Here is a 19,971-nt window from a genome sequence, read left to right as displayed (position 1 = left end):
GTCAGTGTCGCTTAGTATTGTTGATCACATTTTTCTTCTGTTGGTTGAAACAGTAGAGACGTCACGTCACAATTATTTCACTCTCATTTATTTCTGAGTGTTTCCTGCTGTATATGTAGCCTTGAACAAGTTTGATTGGGTTAATAGTCGCTCATTTAGAGAGAAGTGTTCCCCATTATCATAATATATGGAATTAATTCTGAATGAAGCACAGGTGGTGACAAATTGAAGGATTGGAGAAACATACAGTAATTAATGCAGATGCTTCGACGCAGGTGGCTGCGCGTTAACAATCAGGCAAATTAACTTTGAATTTTCCTCCGTGTCGTGTACAAAAATGCTGAGCAGGCTCTGATTCTGGATTAAGCTGGCAGGAGGAAAGTCGGGATTTGGAAAATAATGGAAAATGGGGCAGCGACGGCAGGAGCTCCAGGAGTAAGATCTTCTTTAGATTTATGGAAAAAACATCAGCAAATAGGAAATAGTCGTCCCACATTTAAGAACTGCGATGCTGTGAATACGAGCGTAACTCCTCGTCAGCTGACTGCGATTGTCGGTGCAGGACGTGATCCGACTGTGTCAGCGAGAGGAGGCTGTCGATAATTACACAGTAGAGTTGCGGTGCGTAAACACCTCATTACAGAGATGAGTGCACATCGGAGAGTTGTGCGGCCCACAACCAAAGGCACCGGTCCACAAAGATCTGGATAAGTGGCACGGTCAAGCCATCGGGTGCATGTCTGGCTCAGTCGGAGCGGCACCGGGGTCTTTACAGACACAATGTGCTGCGTGGGGCCGTTTGCCAGCACCGCAGCTCCACGTTAACCCTCAGAGAGAAGGGTCACTGCAAATCAATAACCGTGGTCTAGTACCTTACGAAGGCACTCCACGCTGTTTGTCCGTTCATTTGGAGTCAGAAATTAGAGAGACAGACTTGAGAGGTCAGGTTCTGTCTCCATGTGGAATTCAGGCTGGGTTTCACGGAGCCCTGTTATCTCACGGGTGCAGACGTTTCATTTGACTCCATACAGAACATTATGAATTAGCAGCACCAGATTATTTTTAATTAAGAAATGTCTCAAGAGGCAAGAAGACGTTCTTTTTAGAGTTTGGCTCAAACCAAAACTGACTCTACGGTATTTAGTATCTGATCGTAAAGCGGAAATAGCACAGCTCTTCATTACGTCCAAGCAAGAAAGACCAGGCTATAAAAAAAAAAAATAAAAAAACACCACATTGTCCAGTCCACACAAACAATGCTGGTCATGTGAGTGGACATTGAAGCGTGGACAGATTCACGACTCAGTCAAACGGGGAGTGATGCTGGCATCTGTTTGTGGAGCTGATAAGCTGTTGGGAGAATTAGTGGTGCACTTGTGACATGTCTCCAATAATATTAGAGAGAAGCCCCATATTGTACCGCAGCACTGAAGGAGCACTGATGTAGGAATCCAGTAGATGCTGCTTTGCTCTCGTGTTCCTTTTACTGTATGTCATCAAGACCAAATAAAAGTATGATATTTCACGCTGGTTTGTGTGGATTGTTTTTAGAAATGCCCAAGGTAATTCCACTTCCTGTTCAAATCGCCTTCAAATGTTGTTTGTGTTTATGTTGTTGAAACCAAAGAAGGTGAACAGAAACTGGGCTGGCGTCATTATGGTAAATGTCGATGTTCATTAGTTTGGAGAGAGGCTGGTTTCCGGCTGAGTTGATTCTTAGGATTTCTCCCCTTTGCGGTGCCACAATGTTCAATGCGTCTCCAAGTGCGCACGAGCGATCTGCAGCGGCGCTCCGCAGACCGCCTGCCAGACATCTGTGCTCCGGCTTTATTCCTGGAGGCGCTCCGTTCCCGCAGATCACCCCCAACAGGTGGGTAAGTCGATTAGACGGGGGCATCGGTGGAAACGGACCCCGGGGGGTCTGGACGCGACGCGGAACCGGGCGAAATCCCCCGCGGAAACTTGCCCGTCGCTCGTTTTGGTCTCCGGGATGCGTTGACGAGCTGAATGCGGCGCGCGCCAGGCTGCGTTTTTTCCCCAAATAAGACCGGATGGAAGTCGTGATCCGAGCACACCGAATCTGGATGTACAGTGGGAGTACTGTAAAGTCTCCAGAACCGAGGGAGCAGAATGCAGACTAGACTAAAACCCGGCAGAAAGACGGACTGGGATCGAACGAGCGCGGTCCTCGTGTAGATTCACACCACTCACGCTTTCACGCTCGGCGGATGCGCAATTCAAGAAGTTGATGGGAATTATTTTTACAGCGCTACACGTCTGGTCTGGTTGTGTTTTCAAGCTCCTGGGATATTTACTAGTGGAAGAAAAGTGATCTCCCCGAGCGAAGTTCCGATGTTCAGCAACTCAAAGGTTAGTAAGCGAATATTCTCCTATTTTCCTGAAGACAACGCAGCAGCTGACAGAGATCCCGCAGGTATAAAGACGGGTGCTCTGCTATTTTCACAGCCGTTTCTATTTTTATCCGCGCTATTCCCCGGAACATTTCTCCCACACACGCAGAATAAAAACGTCAGATCCCACCTGTGACCATGTGGAGACGCCGCGAGCCGCGAATGGCGGAGCTCACGCGCCGGACTTGTTGCCCGTTCATCAGAGACTTGTGTCAGCTTTGTGATGAGTCTGCTGTCTTCACTGAATGTGCGCGTGAAGGCCGGTGTCCTGTGCTCACAGCCCCCACAGTAGCAGAGCTTCTGTTGCAACCTGCTGGGTTTTCTGCAGGTTCGACGCGCGAGCGTTGCAGCAGAATCGTCTAAATATTTTATTTCCAAATCGTACAGATTCGAGGCAGCAGCTGCCAAACAGCCCACTGCACAACTGGCCTGTGTGTGTGTGTGTGTGTGTGTGTGTGTGTGTGTGTGTGTGTGTGTGTGTGTGTGTGTGTGTGTGTGTTTCAGCATCCACATTCACACTCAGGCCTTAAACTCCAGAGTGAAGCAATATTTTTACAGGAGATGCTGCAGGTCAAAGGTGACGTCACACGCAGAGCGGTGAATCTTAGCTCCACAAAGTGTCTTTTCAAATAGTCTTGACTCTAATTGATGATGTTTAAATGTGTCTTTTTGTGTTTACATGTTTTATTTCAATGAAACCGATAAGCAGCAACTTTACACAGGGTTTAGTTTCTATTTCTCAGAGCCAGGAAGCTTTTTATTTTGATGCTAAGCTAACACTAAGCTAAAAAGGCACAGCACACAGTTTAAAAGGTCTTTTTAAAGGAATGAGCTGTTTTCCTTCCTCCTTTAAACCAATTAGCTGAGTATGGTAATCTGCTCGTTATTTACTGGATAGAGACACGCACACCACTAATGAGTTACCCTGAGACGCTGGCGAGTGAGACGGGCCCATTAAGCACCAGCTACGTCGACTGGTCTGTTTTTATGAACACGGACGTGTAAACATTTCCGCCTTATCTCGTTACTGTTTTTCATTCCTCACCTTTTGTTGCCTCTCACTCTGCTCACTGTCTCCCTGTGGTGTTAAAGGGGTGCGATGTCATCCAAGCAGAAGAGTTTATTTTTGCACTGTGTCACTTTTAAAGTCAACATGTGACACGCAAGCGTCTGCTCAGTGTTTTATTATTGCAGTGTTTTATACAATAGGCCTTTGAGGATGACTGAACGTCACCTTATCTTAGAAAGTAGTGTTTATGTCCAGGTGTGGTCTCAAGAAGCTGTAACGCTAACTGCCACTCACTTCCCAGTCGTCACTAATGACATTAAGTGAAGCTATTTCTCAGCCAGACGTTTTAAAACCGCACTCGCTTGTGCAAACACTGCGAGACGTGCAAACTGAGGCAGCAGCAGAGAGACGAATCACAGGAAGCCGTTTGTGCCTGTCCCCTCCAGCGTGGACTTCTGCAGTCGGGCTGCAGCTGGAGCAGCGTCAGCAGGGTGCTGGTGAGCTGAAGCCCGGGGAGATGTCACAGCTGTACTACCGGCGGACTGACAGCTCCTCGTACCGGGACCGCATCCCGCTGAGAATTGTGCGGGCTGAGTCGGAGCTGTCGCCCCTGGAGAAGACCTACCTCGGAGCGGTGGAGAAGGGGGACTATGCCAGTGTCAAACAGGCCCTGGAGGTGTGTGCAGATATAAAATGAGGAATAATATGATTAGGAAATAGATTTAGAAACTAAATTATGGATGCATTGATGTGGACATGAAATCCTCCATCTAATTGGATTGATTTGGAAAAAGATGAGAGGATTTATGGGGAACACATTTAGCCACGGTGATCCTCTACTCGCCTCCACCAGCATCTAGAGTGGAGGAGAAATGCTGCTTAAGACCAGCTGTCTAGTGGAATATGAGGCCAAAATATCACTATCACAGTAAAATAAATCATTGCACCGTTTATTAGTTGTAAAACAAAAGCAAAATGAGGAACAGCTTAGAAAAGACTTCAGTCTGACGAACAGAATCAATCAGAAAATCAATCAGAAATCAACTACTACTCGCTTGCTTTCAATCACAACCTTGTTTTGTCAGGAGGCCGAGATCTACTTTAAGATCAACATCAACTGCATCGACCCGCTCGGCCGCACGGCGCTGCTGATTGCCATCGAGAACGAGAACCTGGAAATCATCGAGCTCCTGCTGAGCTTCAACGTCTACGTCGGCGACGCCCTGCTGCACGCGATCCGCAAGGAAGTGGTGGGAGCCGTGGAGCTGCTGCTGAATCACAAGAAGCCCAGCGGTGGCATGCAGGTGAGGGGGGGGGTGCAGCAGGGCTCATGTTTGGGACCACATCCCATGTGACGGCGTGCGCGGTGCGGATCCACAGAATAAAAACGTCAGATCCCACCTGTGACCATGTGGAGACGCCGCGAGCCGCGAATGGCGGAGCTCACGCGCCGGACTTGTTGCCCGTTCATCAGAGACTTGTGTCAGCTTTGTGATGAGTCTGCTGTCTTCACTGAATGTGCGCGTGAAGGCCGGTGTCCTGTGCTCACAGCCCCCACAGTAGCAGAGCTTCTGTTGCAACCTGCTGGGTTTTCTGCAGGTTCGACGCGCGAGCGTTGCAGCAGAATCGTCTAAATATTTTATTTCCAAATTCCAAGGTGAGGGGGGGGGTGCAGCAGGGCTCATGTTTGGGACCACATCCCATGTGACGGCGTGCGCGGTGCGGATGCACAGGTGGGATCTGGCTCCGGCAGCGTCATTGTGTGGCTCATGAGCGGCATGAATGTGCCCCAGGCCTTTTACGCCATCCAATATAATTGACCCAGTATTGTTGGCAACAACAAAAGCTGACACCTCGAAACACTGTCTCCGCGCGAGAACGGGAAAAAAAAGCGGCGGATCTTACAAAAGAGACTTAATGAGTACGTTCACTGAGAGGAACGATGATGTGCTGCATATTTCATACAAAGTTGGAGTGCACTGATATTTTAGGGTCTTCTAAGGATTGAGAGTTTTTGGAGAGCGTCGTTAGATCTTTAATTACTGTAATCATGAACAAATACAGTAATTAATTGCAGAGTGGTGCCCTATTTAACTCTCCTCTCAAGGAGAAGCTTTTCTTTTATATTTGGTGCTTCTGCATGTTCAGACCTCACATTAGTCCCTTCGATCCTGGCCCCATCAGCACTAACACACCATAAACCATAAAGGCACCCCCCTTTTTCATTTGAAAAGGGGGGCAAATGAAAGAAAAAACATAATCGTGAGATCAGTGTTGCTACATTTCCTCTTGGGCTTCATGACGCTGCGTCCTCCCATCTCGAGCAAATAGAAATAGATCAGTAGCTTTCCTAAAACCTCTGCGGGAGACGCTCATTGATTACATTAAAAGGCTGTCACGGGAAAGCGTTCGCTGGCGTCGCTTTTATTTATAAGCGGATTCATTCCGTGCGTTGCTGATTGTCGGCATTCCTCTTTCCGTTTCTAACGACGCCGCGACCGCCGCGGCTTATTTGTTTTCCGCTGAGGATGTCAGCGTCTCCAACAGCGCCATGTGTCGGAGCTGCGGCTCAAAGGCCCTTTGGCCGCTTTTTGCGGCTTCGCTTTGAGTTCGCCGTGCAGCCTACAATGCAGACGCTCCCGTTATGTAAGGGAACTCCCGCTTCCTCCCACGTGGAAACACGGAACACGATGTAAAGAGCGCCGCTTTGCAGCCACTTGGAGGCTCGAGCCGCTTCTGCGCGGCCTCGCTCGTGGCGCGCTGCGAAGCCTCACAGATGCTAACGATGCTAACGCTGACGCCGGGCTCCAATAAGAGCAACACATTTGCTCTAATTCTGCGTCTTTTCTCGGCCATTCTCATAACTTCACATCCAGCAGCAGCATCTTGCTGCCCCGCGCTCGGGCTCGCGCCAAGGCCGTTTGATGTGCATCATTTGATGTCCCTCCTCCTCCCACGTGGGGGATGGAGGCTATAGCTTATTAGATCAGCGTCTGTGAAACCTGACCACGTCTCCGTGCAGTGTGAGAACACAAGCAGTTCATGTTAGCGGTTAGCGGTTGTGTCTCTGCCAAATCCACTGACGTCCTATTGATAATTCCGGTTCCATCATCTAAAGATTCAGTGACTTTTCCGTAGTTGTCAGCCAGATGAGCTTCACACTAGTTGCTCCTCTGTTTTTGCTGCGCGTCGAAGCGACACATTAGCATCACTGTCAGATGTTCGCTGTCAGCCGCCGTTTCCTTTTGGCTAATGTCTTCCCCTTAGATGTGTCTGCAGATCCCGCGCCAGTCAGTCTTTCCATTGCATCATCAGAGTTAACGAGCCTCTGTGTCGTCTGTGTGGAAGCGCGTGCAGTCGTCGCGTCTCAGGCTTTTTTTCCGCCCGTCGGTCACGCGTCGGTCCCGATGTCACACGGCTGAAAACACGCCTTCAGACGTGTGTTTATCCTCCGGTCATCTATGCATATTCTCTCTGTCTCCCTCCCCGCTGAATCAGATAACAGGCTTTCAATTAAAAGAAGTGAAAGGACCGGCTCACTCCTCTGGAGCCCACGGCCTCGTATTCACCCTGAATGGCAGAGCGGCTTAGCTGGAGTGGGCGATAAGAGAGTTAGGTGAAATGAGGTTCTATCGGAACATAATGATCCCCTCTGCCGTGCGTGAAGGACTGACGCTGGGGCACGTGACCTTCAAGAGGTCCTGATGCCGGTTGACTGGATGCCGTTTACTCTGTGGTTTTCACTTCTGCCTCGTGGCATCTGCTTTCTGGACCCTTTGAACTCGGGGGTGACGGGAAGACCTTTCAAGCTCAGTGTTGGAGCAAACCAATTACTTCCACTACGAGCGTGTCGGTTAAATCTATCAGTCGAGAGGACGCCTATAAATAGTTAATGTAGAGTTATCCAACGTGATGAAGCTCTTCGCTCTCCCCTCAAAGGTTCCTCCCATCCTACTGGACAAGCAGTTCTCCGACTTCACCCCCGACATCACTCCGATCATCCTGGCCGCGCACACCAACAACTATGAGATCATCAAGCTGCTGGTGCAGAAGGGCGTCTCAATGCCACAGCCGCACGAGGTGGGAGGAGCATACGCTGCTGTTACGTTTTTATTTGTTACTAAAAAAAAATCATTCCAATTCATTAGCAGGATGAAGCATTTTTTTCCCAGCAGAAACCTCTGTTGGGCTGTTATCAAAGGCCTCATTAGGCCGCCGCACGCCGGCGCTCTGTTTGATGCTGCAGGTGCGCTGCAACTGTGTGGAGTGCGTGTCCAGCTCCGACGTGGACAGCCTGCGGCACTCGCGCTCGCGCCTCAACATCTACAGGGCGCTGTCGAGTCCGTCGCTGATCGCGCTCTCCAGCGAGGACCCCTTCCTCACCGCGTTCCGGCTCAGCTGGGAGCTGCAGGAGCTCAGCAAGGTCAGCGGCGCGGAGCTTCAGGATCGGATGTTAACGCTTTAGGTCGCATTAATTAACCGTTAATTGGCCTTTAATGATGCACTATGTGGCCTCAGTTAAGAAAACAAACTTGTTAATAATTCATTAATACTAATTGGCTTTGGTAAATGCCAGAATACACCGGGCTCAGCTTTTAACATTAACAGTAATTCCTTTCTTTTTAATCAGTTACTGTAATTATCATAAATTCAAGGGAATCTCTAGCTTAAATATTAATAAACAGATCACTGACGCTTTTAGTAAAGATAAATAACCAATGAAAGAATAATTTTGTTTGCACCTGTGCACCTGAAAAACAATATTTTCTGGAAGTGGTGTGTTTGATTAGTGACTGATTCATTTGAACTAGAAGCAGCTCTTTTTCTGACCTTTGCCCTCTCGTTCTCCAGGTGGAGAACGAGTTCAAGTCCGAGTACGAGGAGCTGTCGCAGCAGTGTAAACAGTTTGCCAAGGACCTCCTGGACCAGACGCGGAGCTCCAGAGAGCTGGAGATGATCCTCAACTACAGAGACGACATCAACCTGTTGGACGAGGACGGCATCAACGACCTGGCGAGACTCAAACTCGCGATCAAGTACCACCAAAAAGAGGTGAGCGTCAACGGCGGCACAGTCGTCATAGAACATCTTCAGATGTCCTCCTTGTAACATTGGAAACATTGAAACATGGCCTACTGTGCAGCTGGCTGTTGGATTTCAGTGCCGCATGCTCGGGGCTGCGTTCGCTGCATGCTGTCGGGGGAAGTCTGCCAAGCGGTTGTCGCTCCCAGCCAATACTTTGTCTTCTCACAGGTGTCACTGACAACCAGCGTGAGCTCCTGTAATGATGTTGGATTAGCATCAGGACCCTTTGTGCTGTTCAGTAGATTTCAGGTGTCGTTCAGGCTCTATAGGTGTTTTATATATTATTTGAAGCTTTTGAGAAATACGACAGCAGACAAACGAAGGTAACGTTTAATAGGGACCCAGCGGCCGCTTTGTTTGGCTGCGTTTCGCTCTGAGCTCCCTCTGGTTGCCGCAGCAGCTCTGCGTCTGGAGGGGTCTGCATTTGGGATGCCGCCGTTTCCAGTGGCTGCAAATGGAGACGCGCCTTGGCAGATAAGCATGTCCAGTCACAAAAGGCCAATTGGGAGCAGAGCAGGTGGACAGGTGGACATGGTGATGGACAGCCCCCGGCCAGCTTAAGCAACCTCGCAGGTGTTTGGCAGTAAATCTCCCTCTGCCCCCCCTCCTCCTCTTCCTCCTCCTCCTCCTCCTCCTCCTCACATCTCCCCTCTCCAAAAGTGTTTTCATTATAAGTGATGTCCCAAAATGCGCTTCACCTGCATCCTATTTATAACAGCCTTCGATTGTACTGGGACGTTGATGGAGGACAGTGTCTCATGATGTGCTTAATAATCCGCCCGTCTGCCCTTTTCAGATTCGCAAATGTCACACCTACGTAGGCAGGTCGCTGTCTTTTCAATCTGTAAGCGCTCATCGCTTCGGAAGGAAACAAATCAAAAACCCGCCACTGCAGCAAAAGCTTTTGACTCTATTTTACTGTACCTGTTTCCAGTTTAGTTTCCATTTCGCTCTAACAATCAGGCACTTTTCTGCTACTGTACATGTACATAAATACAAACTTAGAAAAAACACACTTACAGACCAACACAGTTATATTTAATGGACTATTTGTTTACCAGAAGAAAAAAGACATTGATGAAAGAGATGAAATGTGTGGAATAGAGCAGACAGCAGGATTCCTTTTTTATTCAAATAGGACTCTCGCAGTAGATCTGCACTTTAGCTGAGTGAAGCACTGGCTCCATGACATTTTCTATCACAGTCTCCTGAGAACGGAGAAATGACACAAATGACATCCGTGTGGTGTAATTGGACATGGCCACACACACACACACACACACACACACACACACACACACACACACACACACACACACACACACACACACACACACACACACACAAACACACACACACAGATGTAGATACAGGTGTTTCTTTTGGCTGTGAAGCATGATCTTTAAGCCAGATGGGGTTTTGACTCCGAGGGTTAAGTGACACTTAGTTGAACTGGAAAGGCTCATTTCACAGTGTTTCTTTTTTTGAGAGCAGCTATTATGTTCAGAGCATTTTCTCTGTGATGTGATCGCCACTTATCTCTTTTAGCAATTTTTCACACAAACACTCGGGCTTTTATAATTGGCGTGCCATCCAGCCTCGATGTGTGATTTCTTTTTTATAAAGTCGCTCCAGTGAGTCATAGGAAACCTGTTCTGGACCCTCATTTGAACAAAATGCAGGAATCTGTCCTCTGTACGTATTCACTGTATAGTATGCGCTCGCTGGATTGTATTTTCCTGTTTATCTGGTGTCTGTGTTCCAGCTTTGGTCCCAGGCTTTCTGATGAGACAGATCCCCAGGCCTCTGGTCTAAAGAGCTGCAAAATACAGAGCCGGCTGTACTGCGATGCCGCAGGTGGCCAAATCAGATAAATATGATCCATAACACATAGACATTAAAGTGTTGATTATCCGCTTTGCCTCCCTGAGGGCTTCAACAGTGCACCACTTTCATTTGTACTGACACAGTTGGCAAATGCATGTGAGAAAGCTGAAGAATCACAGTGTGAGTGAAATCTGACGATCTCTATAACATTCCCGTTTTCAGAAGTGCCAAGGGAAATCTGTCAATTTCACATGCTGTAGTTTGATGTTGCCCCCTTGTGAAATCTCATAAAAACTGCAATTGATTATTTTAAGACGTTTTAATGTTCCAATTAAATTTAGATGGAATTGGAAACTAACTACTGAGTTGTGACGGCTCATTAACGCCCAGTGGGTTCAGTAAATCACACGTATTCGTCCCCGGTCCATCGCTGATGTTCTTCACATTTTCATTTCCTTAAAACAAGTGAATAAGATACAGAATTTGCTTAAATGTGCTTCAGGGACACGTTGCAGTAAAACATATAACCTTCAGCATCCAGATGTCTGGAGGAGGAGAGCAGGCTCTGACCACCCTGCACTAAGTGCAGAGATGTGTAGGGTGAAGGCATCGGTGGCCCCTCGCCATAATCAGAAGGCTCTGAGCTGTGACCCCCAAACTGGACGAGCGGCTGCGGCAGATTTCACGGCCAGCGATGTGCATTCCGACCACGCTCGTCACCCGGTCCACATCCACTCACATCAGCCGCCGTTGTGCTCCTCGCTGTGTCTGAGAAATTGGACGCCACCTGCTTTATTTTGGTTCAGCTGCAGGGGAGCGTGTCTTCACGGTGCTGGAAAACATTCGCAGTTGTCCGTTCGCACACGGGTTTTCACTTTCCCGGCGTCTTCTGGACCTGGAGCGAGTCCGTTGAGCTGCTTCCACCAGACACCTGTGGCAGGTGTGACACTTTGCTGCAGCTGAGTTTGGCCAGTGAGTGTGACAGACGAACCAAGGGCGGCGCAGCACAAGTGTGTGACGTGACTTCATCCCCAGAAAAACTTTTTGTATAATGAATGGAACTGAATAATCAACAAAGGAAATGAGCCCAGCAAATGATCCCATTTCGGCTTCTCCTGGTGCTGAAAGTTTATATGAAGTCATGACTTATTAAAACTTTGGACGAGTGTATTAGCATGGATGCATTTCCTAATTACAGTGTTAATTACTGTAATTTGAGAGCTCATTAGTGTCACTGTCAGCATTTAATTTATGACAGTGATTAAAGAAAGACATCAGGAGGCTCAAGTACCACTTGTTAACTGTCATTAATAAGGAATAATGCAGCTGACAAGCTGTAATGGGTGCAAGCAGGAAATGAATTATTTGTGTGGACGTTTTCAAATACGTCTGACGGAAGAGATGTGACAAACTGATCAAAGCGTGCTATAAATAGACAGAACCGTTCTATCTATAGCTGCTGCCGAATCTAAAACAAGATCATTACAGGACTTAGACTGTGCACATGAGTCTGCTTCCAACTTAATGAGGCCACAGCAGACGTATGAAAATAGAAAACCCACAGGGACTTTTCCCACTTCCTCCTCCATTCTCTATTAGTATATGTTGGATGCTAAAGCCATATTATTATTATTATTATTATTATTATTATTATTATTATTATTATTATTATTATTATTATTATTATTATTATTATTATTATTATTATTATTATTATTATATAGAAGGTATTCCTGTATCTGTCCTTAAATTGCCCCCCTTTGCATTTTTGCCCAGTTGTTTTGATAACACTGTATTTCAAGTATGGAAATGTGAGACATTCTAGACCCTGATGCAGATAGGGATCTGCGGTTCCCATGGTAACGAGGCTGCAGAGTTGGTGAATTGGCACCCACCGGTGCCGGCCGACACTATGACTCTGATGTAGGGGCTCGACGTGATCTCTCACAGCATCCCGTGTGTCTGTGTCTGTTAGAGTCATTTATACAAGCAGAGCGCGTCTGTAAATTACCAGCTGGGCTGAGGCCACACATCATAGCTACATAATAGTCATAATAATAAAAATATATTTAGCATACATGTTCTTTGTAAGCAGGAGAAAATAACAAATTATTTTACACAATTTTTTCCAAGAAAACCTCTTCAATCACAAAACATGAATCTTAAAGCAAAAAGGTTTGTTCTAAAACACTAAAGCTTTGCAGTGAAGACCAGTGATTTTGTAACTACTCTTCCCTTTGCGCCGCCTGCTCAAAGCCAGAACTTCTAATTCTGGCTTTTGTCCGCTGGGGCTTCATGTTCTGTCTGGACCACCATGTCTAATCAGCGTGAGGGTGATGTTTCCCAGCAGGCGATCACACCTGAGCTTAATGTATGAGCCGTTTTAATGCGATTGCTCCTCTTCCTCTCGTCTTCTCCCCAAGTTCGTGGCTCAGCCCAACTGCCAGCAGCTCCTGGCGTCCCGCTGGTACGACGAGTTCCCCGGCTGGAGGCGGCGGCACTGGGCGGGGAAGTTCGTCACCTGCGTCTTCATCGGCCTCCTCTACCCTCTGTTCGCCGTGTGCTACCTCACGGCGCCGAAGAGCCGCTACGGCCTCTTCATCCGCAAGCCCTTCATCAAGTTCATCTGCCACACTGCATCATACCTGACCTTTCTATTCCTGCTGCTCCTCGCCTCCCAGCACATCGTCACCACCGAGCAGGGCAGACAGGACAGGCAGGGCCCTGCGCCGACCACTGTGGAGTGGATGATCCTGCCCTGGGTGCTGGGTGAGTGAAAGCCGTGGTGACAGGGGGCAGTCGAGTGGTGTCGTAACCGGGCGTCGTCATGGACGAAAATAACGCCGTGACTACTTGACGGGAACAGTGGAGCAGCTTTTGAAGTTTGTCCATAGTCGCTTGCTTGTTATCTAATTCAACGAGAGAACGAGTGGGACTTCAGTTCCACAGCCCGAGATGCCCAGAATAACTCTGAAGTCTCTCTTTTGTAGGATTCATCTGGGCAGAGATCAAGCAGATGTGGGACGGTGGTTTCCAAGACTACATCCATGACTGGTGGAACCTGATGGACTTCGTCATGAACTCCTTATACCTGGCCACCATCTCCCTCAAGATCGTAGCCTATACGAAGGTGAGGAACTGGTACCGGCTCTGCTTCCGGTTTCCATGCTGCCGCACCCACAGGTCTGTTCTGTGCTTCTCCGTGTTCAGTACAGTGGCAATAAACCCAGGAACCAGTGGGAGATGTGGCACCCGACGCTCGTGGCCGAGGCCGTGTTTGCCATAGCCAACATCTTCAGCTCCTTGCGCCTGATCTCGCTCTTCACGGCCAACTCTCATCTGGGGCCGCTGCAGATCTCTCTTGGAAGGATGCTGCTGGACATCCTGAAGTTCCTCTTCATCTACTGCCTGGTGAACACGCGGGCGTCTGACAGCATCCTGCCCCTATGGCGTCTTCACTAACGCGTCTTTTGTCCTCCAGGTCCTGTTGGCTTTTGCCAACGGGCTCAACCAGCTGTACTTTTACTACGAGACCAAGGCTGCGGACGAAAGGGGGAAGTGCAAGGGCATCCGATGTGTGGAGCAGAATAACGCTTTCTCCACGTGAGTTGATGCGAATCTAAGGTTGCTGGCGCGCGTCGCGCAGAACGTGCGATGCCGCGAAAGCAAGTGGCAAAGAAAGAGAGACGTGTGAGTCTGTGGGTTTGAGTGTGACTGGAAGCGAAATGTGAAAAATCCCTCAAGAGGTTTTTTAGTCCGGGAGCCAAAATGACAGCGCATAATATTTACCTGTGTCACATTTGTCTTTTCCAGGTTGTTCGAGACCCTGCAGTCGCTCTTTTGGTCCATCTTTGGCCTGATCAGCCTGTACGTGACCAACGTGGATGCGGACCACCAGTTCACCGAGTTCGTGGGCGCCACCATGTTCGGCACCTACAACATCATCTCACTGGTGGTGCTGCTCAACATGCTCATAGCCATGATGAACAACTCCTATCAGCACATCGCTGTGAGCGCCGACGGGACCTACGGGGCCGACCGGGGAACAGGTGACGCAGCACAGCGCCTCTTCCTAACGTGTCCTAATCTTGATTTCAGGATCATGCAGACATTGAGTGGAAGTTTGCCAGGACCAAGCTGTGGATGAGTTACTTTGAAGAAGGGGCCACTCTGCCGGCGCCGTTCAACATCGTCCCCAGCCCCAAGTCCTTCTGGTACCTGCTGTGTTGGATTAAGAGGCAGGTGTGCAAGAGGACGAGTTCCAAGCGCCCGGAAAGCTTTGGCACGCTCGGGGTAAGGATTACATATGTACAAGTTTTAAAGCAGCAGAAGAAGGGGTTTGCTTTGTTTTCAGAAGGAGCTTTTTCTTAATATGTCGCCATTAATTTCTTTTTGCCTCCGAAGAAGGCTTCATCTATTGCAGAGACGATTTAAATCTAATTTTAGAGCAGGAGCCCTCGCTGCGTGCTGCAGCTATCTGGGGCCATGAGACTCGCAGACAAGTTAATGCAAATTTGTGATACTCTTCTGATCTCAGTGTCATTTTAACTCCCCCCTCTCTCTCTCTCTCTTTCTCTCTCTCTCTCTCTCTCTCTCTCTCTCTCTGGTGTCTGCAGAGACGAGCAGCAGAGAACGTGAGGATAAACCATCAGTATCAGGTGAGCGCAGTGCCTTGGGAAGCGCTGCCTGGCGCAGATGTGTGCACGCGTGGGTCTGTCAGATGACACATTCTACATGTTCAGCTCAAATCCGTCAATAGTCGCGTCTCACAGTAATAATAGGCAGCTGCACCCGGTTAGACGGTCCGTTTGTCTGTATCTGCAGGGGTTGTATGAGTTTCAAAGAAGGAGCTAAAAATGTGTTTTCCTCCACGACTTTGACTGACACTTTGCACAGCACTGTTTAATTATTAGAGGATGTGATTGTCTTCAAAGACATTTATTACTTCACTGTTGTAGGAGGTTTTGAGGAATTTGGTGAAACGTTATGTGGCCGCCATGATCAGAGACGCCAAGACGGAGGAAGGCCTGACTGAAGATAACTTCAAGGTACAGCACATTAAATAGCTGCTAAATTCACATAAAGCTGCCAGAATTTGTATTCTATATGTGGTGTATTTGTAAACCTTGGTATTAATCTTACAGGTAATTGCCTTAAAACCTATTGGATTAAAATGTGCTTTTTTAAAAGAAGAATTTGCTTAATCATTTGTTATAAATGAGCTGTTATCCACTTAGTATCGACTGAGCTGAAATTCAATCAATACTCTGCAACAATTGGCTGTAATAGTAACATTCATTAGTTAATGTACTGACTCCGTGCGTTGCTGCTGCAGGAGCTGAAACAAGACATCTCCAGCTTTCGCTACGAGGTGATGGGCATGATGAAGACGGGGAAGTCTCTACAGGCAGCCAAAACCAGCAGCGGCTCGGTGGAGTCCAGCCTGGCGTACCCCAACTCCTCGCTCAAGGTTTCCCCCTGCCCCCAAAGCAGCCAGGTGAAGGGCAAACTCAACCGCTTCAAGATCGCCGCCTCCATCATCAAGCAGTGCAGCTCCACAGCGTCGCCCAGACCCCCCGAGGCCCCCAACGGCCTCCCCAACGGGGTCTGGTCCCTGGTGTCCGACGAGCGCCCGGGCGAGAAGCCGAGCCGCAGGAGGAGCTTCCCCAAAGACATCTCTGACTTCGGCTTGTTCCAAAAGCGCCACTGGAGCGGCAGCGAAGCCGCATCGGACGCGGGGGAGGTTCCCAGGAAGATGTACTCTCTGTCAGAGGTGGCCGGGGAGTCGGACGCAGAGGAGCAGGACGTAGGTCCTGCAGCTGGAGGCGAGGAGGGAAAAGCCGCATCCAAGGAAGGAAGGACGGAGGAAGCTGCTGCCGAAGAGGCGGCCGGCGAGAAGCACGAGGTCCGAAACGGCGGCGCCGGCTCAGAGGACGGACGGAGGGAGGAGTCAGAGCCGGCGTGCGGCGACGCGGGGGCTGGAGAGGGGTCGTCAGAGTCACGCGGCGACGAGGCCTGAGACGAGACGACGGTAAAGACTCGGAGACCGACAATCAGCGCGAGCGTCACGGCCCGAATGTCCCTTCAGCATCACGTGTGTTCCGTTTGTTTTGCAACGAGTCTTAACTTTTCCATCCGTCACTGTCATGCGATCAGCTTTGATCTGTGGAGACTCAGGGAGGCCTTTCAGTGTTTTAGTGTACAGCTATAGGTACAGAAATTAGACTTTAGGGTGAAGTCATGTCACATACAGTAAGTTCTTTCCTCGAGACGTTTGGAAATAACTGTTTCCCAGAACTGATGGCGTCTTCTCTGTTAAAGTCGTGTCTGTCATTGACCTTCTTTTTCAATTCTTCTCCGCGTCGGCGTCTCTCTACCTCTTCTTCCTCCCTGCACCACTTCTGCCCTCCTCATCCTCATCTTCATTCTCATCCTCGTCCTCATCCTCATCGTCATCTTCATCCTCATCTTCATCCTCGTCCTCATTCTCGTCTCGCTGGAGCAATAGCTGTGTTTCGTACTAGACTCGATTCTCTGCCTTATGCTGTTCGTCTCAGCACTTTACACTTTATACTGGCGTCGCAGCGTATCTCAAAGACGTGTCGAGCCCCGATCATGCAAGAACGACTCTGTCAGTGTTTTTCTATGCAAAAAAAAAACCTAACAAAAAACGTGGGGCTGCTGATGCCTCTTATCAGGCTGGAGAGGATGGCGGCGCTTCGTGACCGGTGTTCTCCCAGCTGCCAGGCAGAGCGTGGCCAGCAGTCAGAGGAAGGAGAACAGGATATGTTCACTATGAACTCTGCTTATTAGCATTTAAAGCAAGATATTATTCACAGTTTATCACTCCTACGGAAAATATACCAGTTTAAATCAGATCTGCTGTTTTTCCACTGGTACCTTTTAGATGTCATGGTAGTTTGAACGAATGGTGTTTTAGATATGAAAACATCAGAAATCATTAAAATATAAACCTAAAAAAACTGTTTTCTACTTGGTCTTTTTTTGTTTTGTTTTTTTTGTCGGGTGCAAATTGCAGCCACTGTGTTGGAAATCGAATGGAAAACACGGTTCAGCGGTGACAGAAAGAGCGCCTTCATTCTTTTGTACTCGCTTCATTATAAGGGCTCACGTTCAAAAGATTGAACTCCAACAATATTGCTGCTTGCAAAAAAAACATGTAACAACTATAAATGACACACGAGATGTTTACATGTTTAAAACATCATTTATGATGTCTGCATCCTAGTGTTACATGTTAGATACAGTACATCACACTTACCAGGCTCACTCGTGGAAGTTGAAATAATCAGGAATCTGTGATGACCTTGGCTTAACCACTTCTTATTTCAAAGATAGAGGTTGACTCCACTCCTGAGGCGAAATTTTAAGTGATGGTGCAGAGCTTTTAGTGTGGGCTCCCGTGAAGGAGGATGAAGTACAGGCCAGAGGTAATCAGACATTTTTACATTTCTACTTTATTCTAAAGCAAATTAATGAGTCCACATAATAAATTATCCGCAGGCCCAATAAAGGTTTGGTTAACTGTCAGACGAGAAATTGCTTTTACTAAAGACCTTCAGCCCTTTTAGTTTAACAGACAGATGCATGAGCTTCGCATGTAAAACAGTGTGATGGGGCTGTAACAGTCTCTTACACTGAGACAGTGAGTGGTCAAAAAAAAGGTTGTTTCCTTCATTTACCAGCCACAATTCCATGATTAACAGCCAAAATGTTCCTCCATTAGATTTTATGCTTGTCACGATGAGTGTAAAGTAGCAGTTTATTTTGCATTCAGCTTTTATGAGCATATGTGCAACTGATGGCAACACTTCTCTTTCCTCCTGTAGAGATTAAAGCTGTGACAACCCTCCTCCTGCAGAACAGATGAAGAAATATAAGTACAAACATGCAAAGATATAGAAAATCAGTTACCTTTTTAATAACATATCCCGTTCATGTCATGGTGGTTATGTTTTCTGTGATATTTTATCTGTTCCTTCCCTCTGTTACGTCACTGTGGTCTCTAATTTGAGCATGCGACCGAGCAAGAGGGAGATGAAATATTCAGCCGATGATGAAACTGTGATCAAAAGGCTGCGCAGAGAGGCTTCTGGGGTCAGGATCGATCTGCCTGCTGCAGATAATGCAGAGAGAGTTACAGATGTTGAAACGTGGTTGTAGAGGTTTGTGATTTTTAATAGGCAGTCCTGTCAAAAGCTAAATATTTCATTAGAGACAGTATAAAGGGTCAAATCTCACTTGAGGCATTTGTACAAGTTTGTATTAATTTAAAGTATATGGACTCTCTATACAAATAAAAACGATTCTCCTAAATGTGGTTGTACTGACACGTCCGCTCCACTAGGGGGCGATGTTACTGCATCATCCAGTTTCTCTGCATTCTTGGTCTCCCAATCTTGTTTCGACGAGTAACCACCTGTAACCTGGCGCAAGCAGGTACAGAAATAACTCTCAAAGCTTTGTTCGGGATGCTGACAGAAGGTGGAGATATTACCTCTGCTGCCAGAGGGCGGAGGCTCAATCGGGGACACCTCAAATGCATGAGATCATTGTGGAGGTTACCTGAGTTCAGAACCAGCTGGTCCAAACATTTACTTGCTTCAAATGGCTCATTATTCACTTTGTGCACACTGTATTTTCATGATTTATTACTCCGCTCCTCAAAGCACTGCAGTAAATCTGCGGTGATGTAATGTGGACCCACCAGTTTAAACAGTGCTGCACACTGCTGGCATAAACTAAAAGGTTAATTTTTCAATTCAGCAAATCAGTTTCACCTAAAGAGATCCTGACCCGTGTGTCTCCTGAATGGAAGCAAGTCAGGACCGTACATGACAGTCTGTCTCATCCTGACTCATTTTCCTTTTTAAGCTTTATCAGATCTGGCTTGAACCTGAGCGGCATCTGTAGGGGAAGACTTGGAACCTGAGAAGTCTGAGCTGAGGGATGATGGAGATTTGGAGTTTGGAGACGTTCGGGTTCAGGGGATAAGAGAGGATGGAGGACGTAATGACACCGCGTCGTAAAAGTGATGAACAGAGAGCGATCTCCCAGAGGAGAGGTGATAAGATTCCAATAAGGTTTCTGTCAAACAAAGTGTAAATCTATCATCGCGGTGGCTCTTTTTGATTTATAGCACATTAAGAATGAATCAGTCATTTTATTTGCATAATCTGCTGCCATTTGTCACAAGGGCACATAACAGAGGTGTCTGCTCCTCTGTGCCTGCACATAAATTACTAGGATTTTTCTAACGTTTCTATCTTACAGCTGTGATGGAGCCCGCAACCGTGAACGCATGGGATGTTGTGTTTTTACATGAAAAAAGAAAAGACGGGAGCAGAAGTTGTGACTGTGAGGTGTGGAGCCATGTGAACGACGGGGGCCAGGGAGTCCCCGGTGCTCTGGGACGTGATGGAGGCAGGGAAGTTAGAGGGTTTGGTGTGCGGGAGGGGGGGGCAAACTCGTGTGAGCACAGATTCTGTGTGTGTGTGTGTGTGGGTGAGAGCAGCACGTCATGGTATGGAAAAGGGAGTGGGTGGGTCAGGGTGTGTGTGTGTGTGTGTGTGTGTGTGTGTGTCAGAGACTCCTGTTGGTATAAAAGCTCCGTCACTC

General features: G+C 47.9%; 1 protein-coding gene across 2 annotated transcripts; it reads left to right on the top strand.

The window, feature by feature from the left end:
• Positions 1–1,694: 1,694 nt before the first annotated feature.
• Positions 1,695–19,797, top strand: LOC114869059 (short transient receptor potential channel 4-like). Of its 2 annotated transcripts, XR_008696623.1 has the most exons (16): positions 1,695–2,370; positions 3,867–4,096; positions 4,506–4,724; positions 7,360–7,500; positions 7,667–7,843; positions 8,272–8,472; positions 12,756–13,101; positions 13,323–13,462; positions 13,543–13,743; positions 13,814–13,935; positions 14,146–14,341; positions 14,431–14,625; positions 14,949–14,990; positions 15,291–15,380; positions 15,668–19,417; positions 19,627–19,797. XR_008696623.1 is itself a non-coding variant. In XM_029172877.3 (15 exons), the coding sequence occupies exons 2-15, from the start codon at positions 3,938–3,940 to the stop codon at positions 16,349–16,351; spliced, it is 2,913 nt and encodes a 970-aa protein (XP_029028710.1). In that variant the 5' UTR covers positions 1,695–2,370; positions 3,867–3,937; the 3' UTR covers positions 16,352–19,797. The 2 variants fall into 2 exon arrangements, 1 of the variants encoding a protein (XP_029028710.1); XM_029172877.3 differs by having other exon boundaries at positions 15,668–19,797.
• The last annotated feature ends 174 nt before the right edge of the window (positions 19,798–19,971 follow it).

This window comes from Betta splendens, chromosome 14 (genome assembly GCF_900634795.4).
Source record: "Betta splendens chromosome 14, fBetSpl5.4, whole genome shotgun sequence".
NCBI lineage: Eukaryota > Metazoa > Chordata > Actinopteri > Anabantiformes > Osphronemidae > Betta > Betta splendens.
Note: the sequence above shows the minus strand (reverse complement) of the source record. Positions and strands in the feature narration are given on the sequence as shown.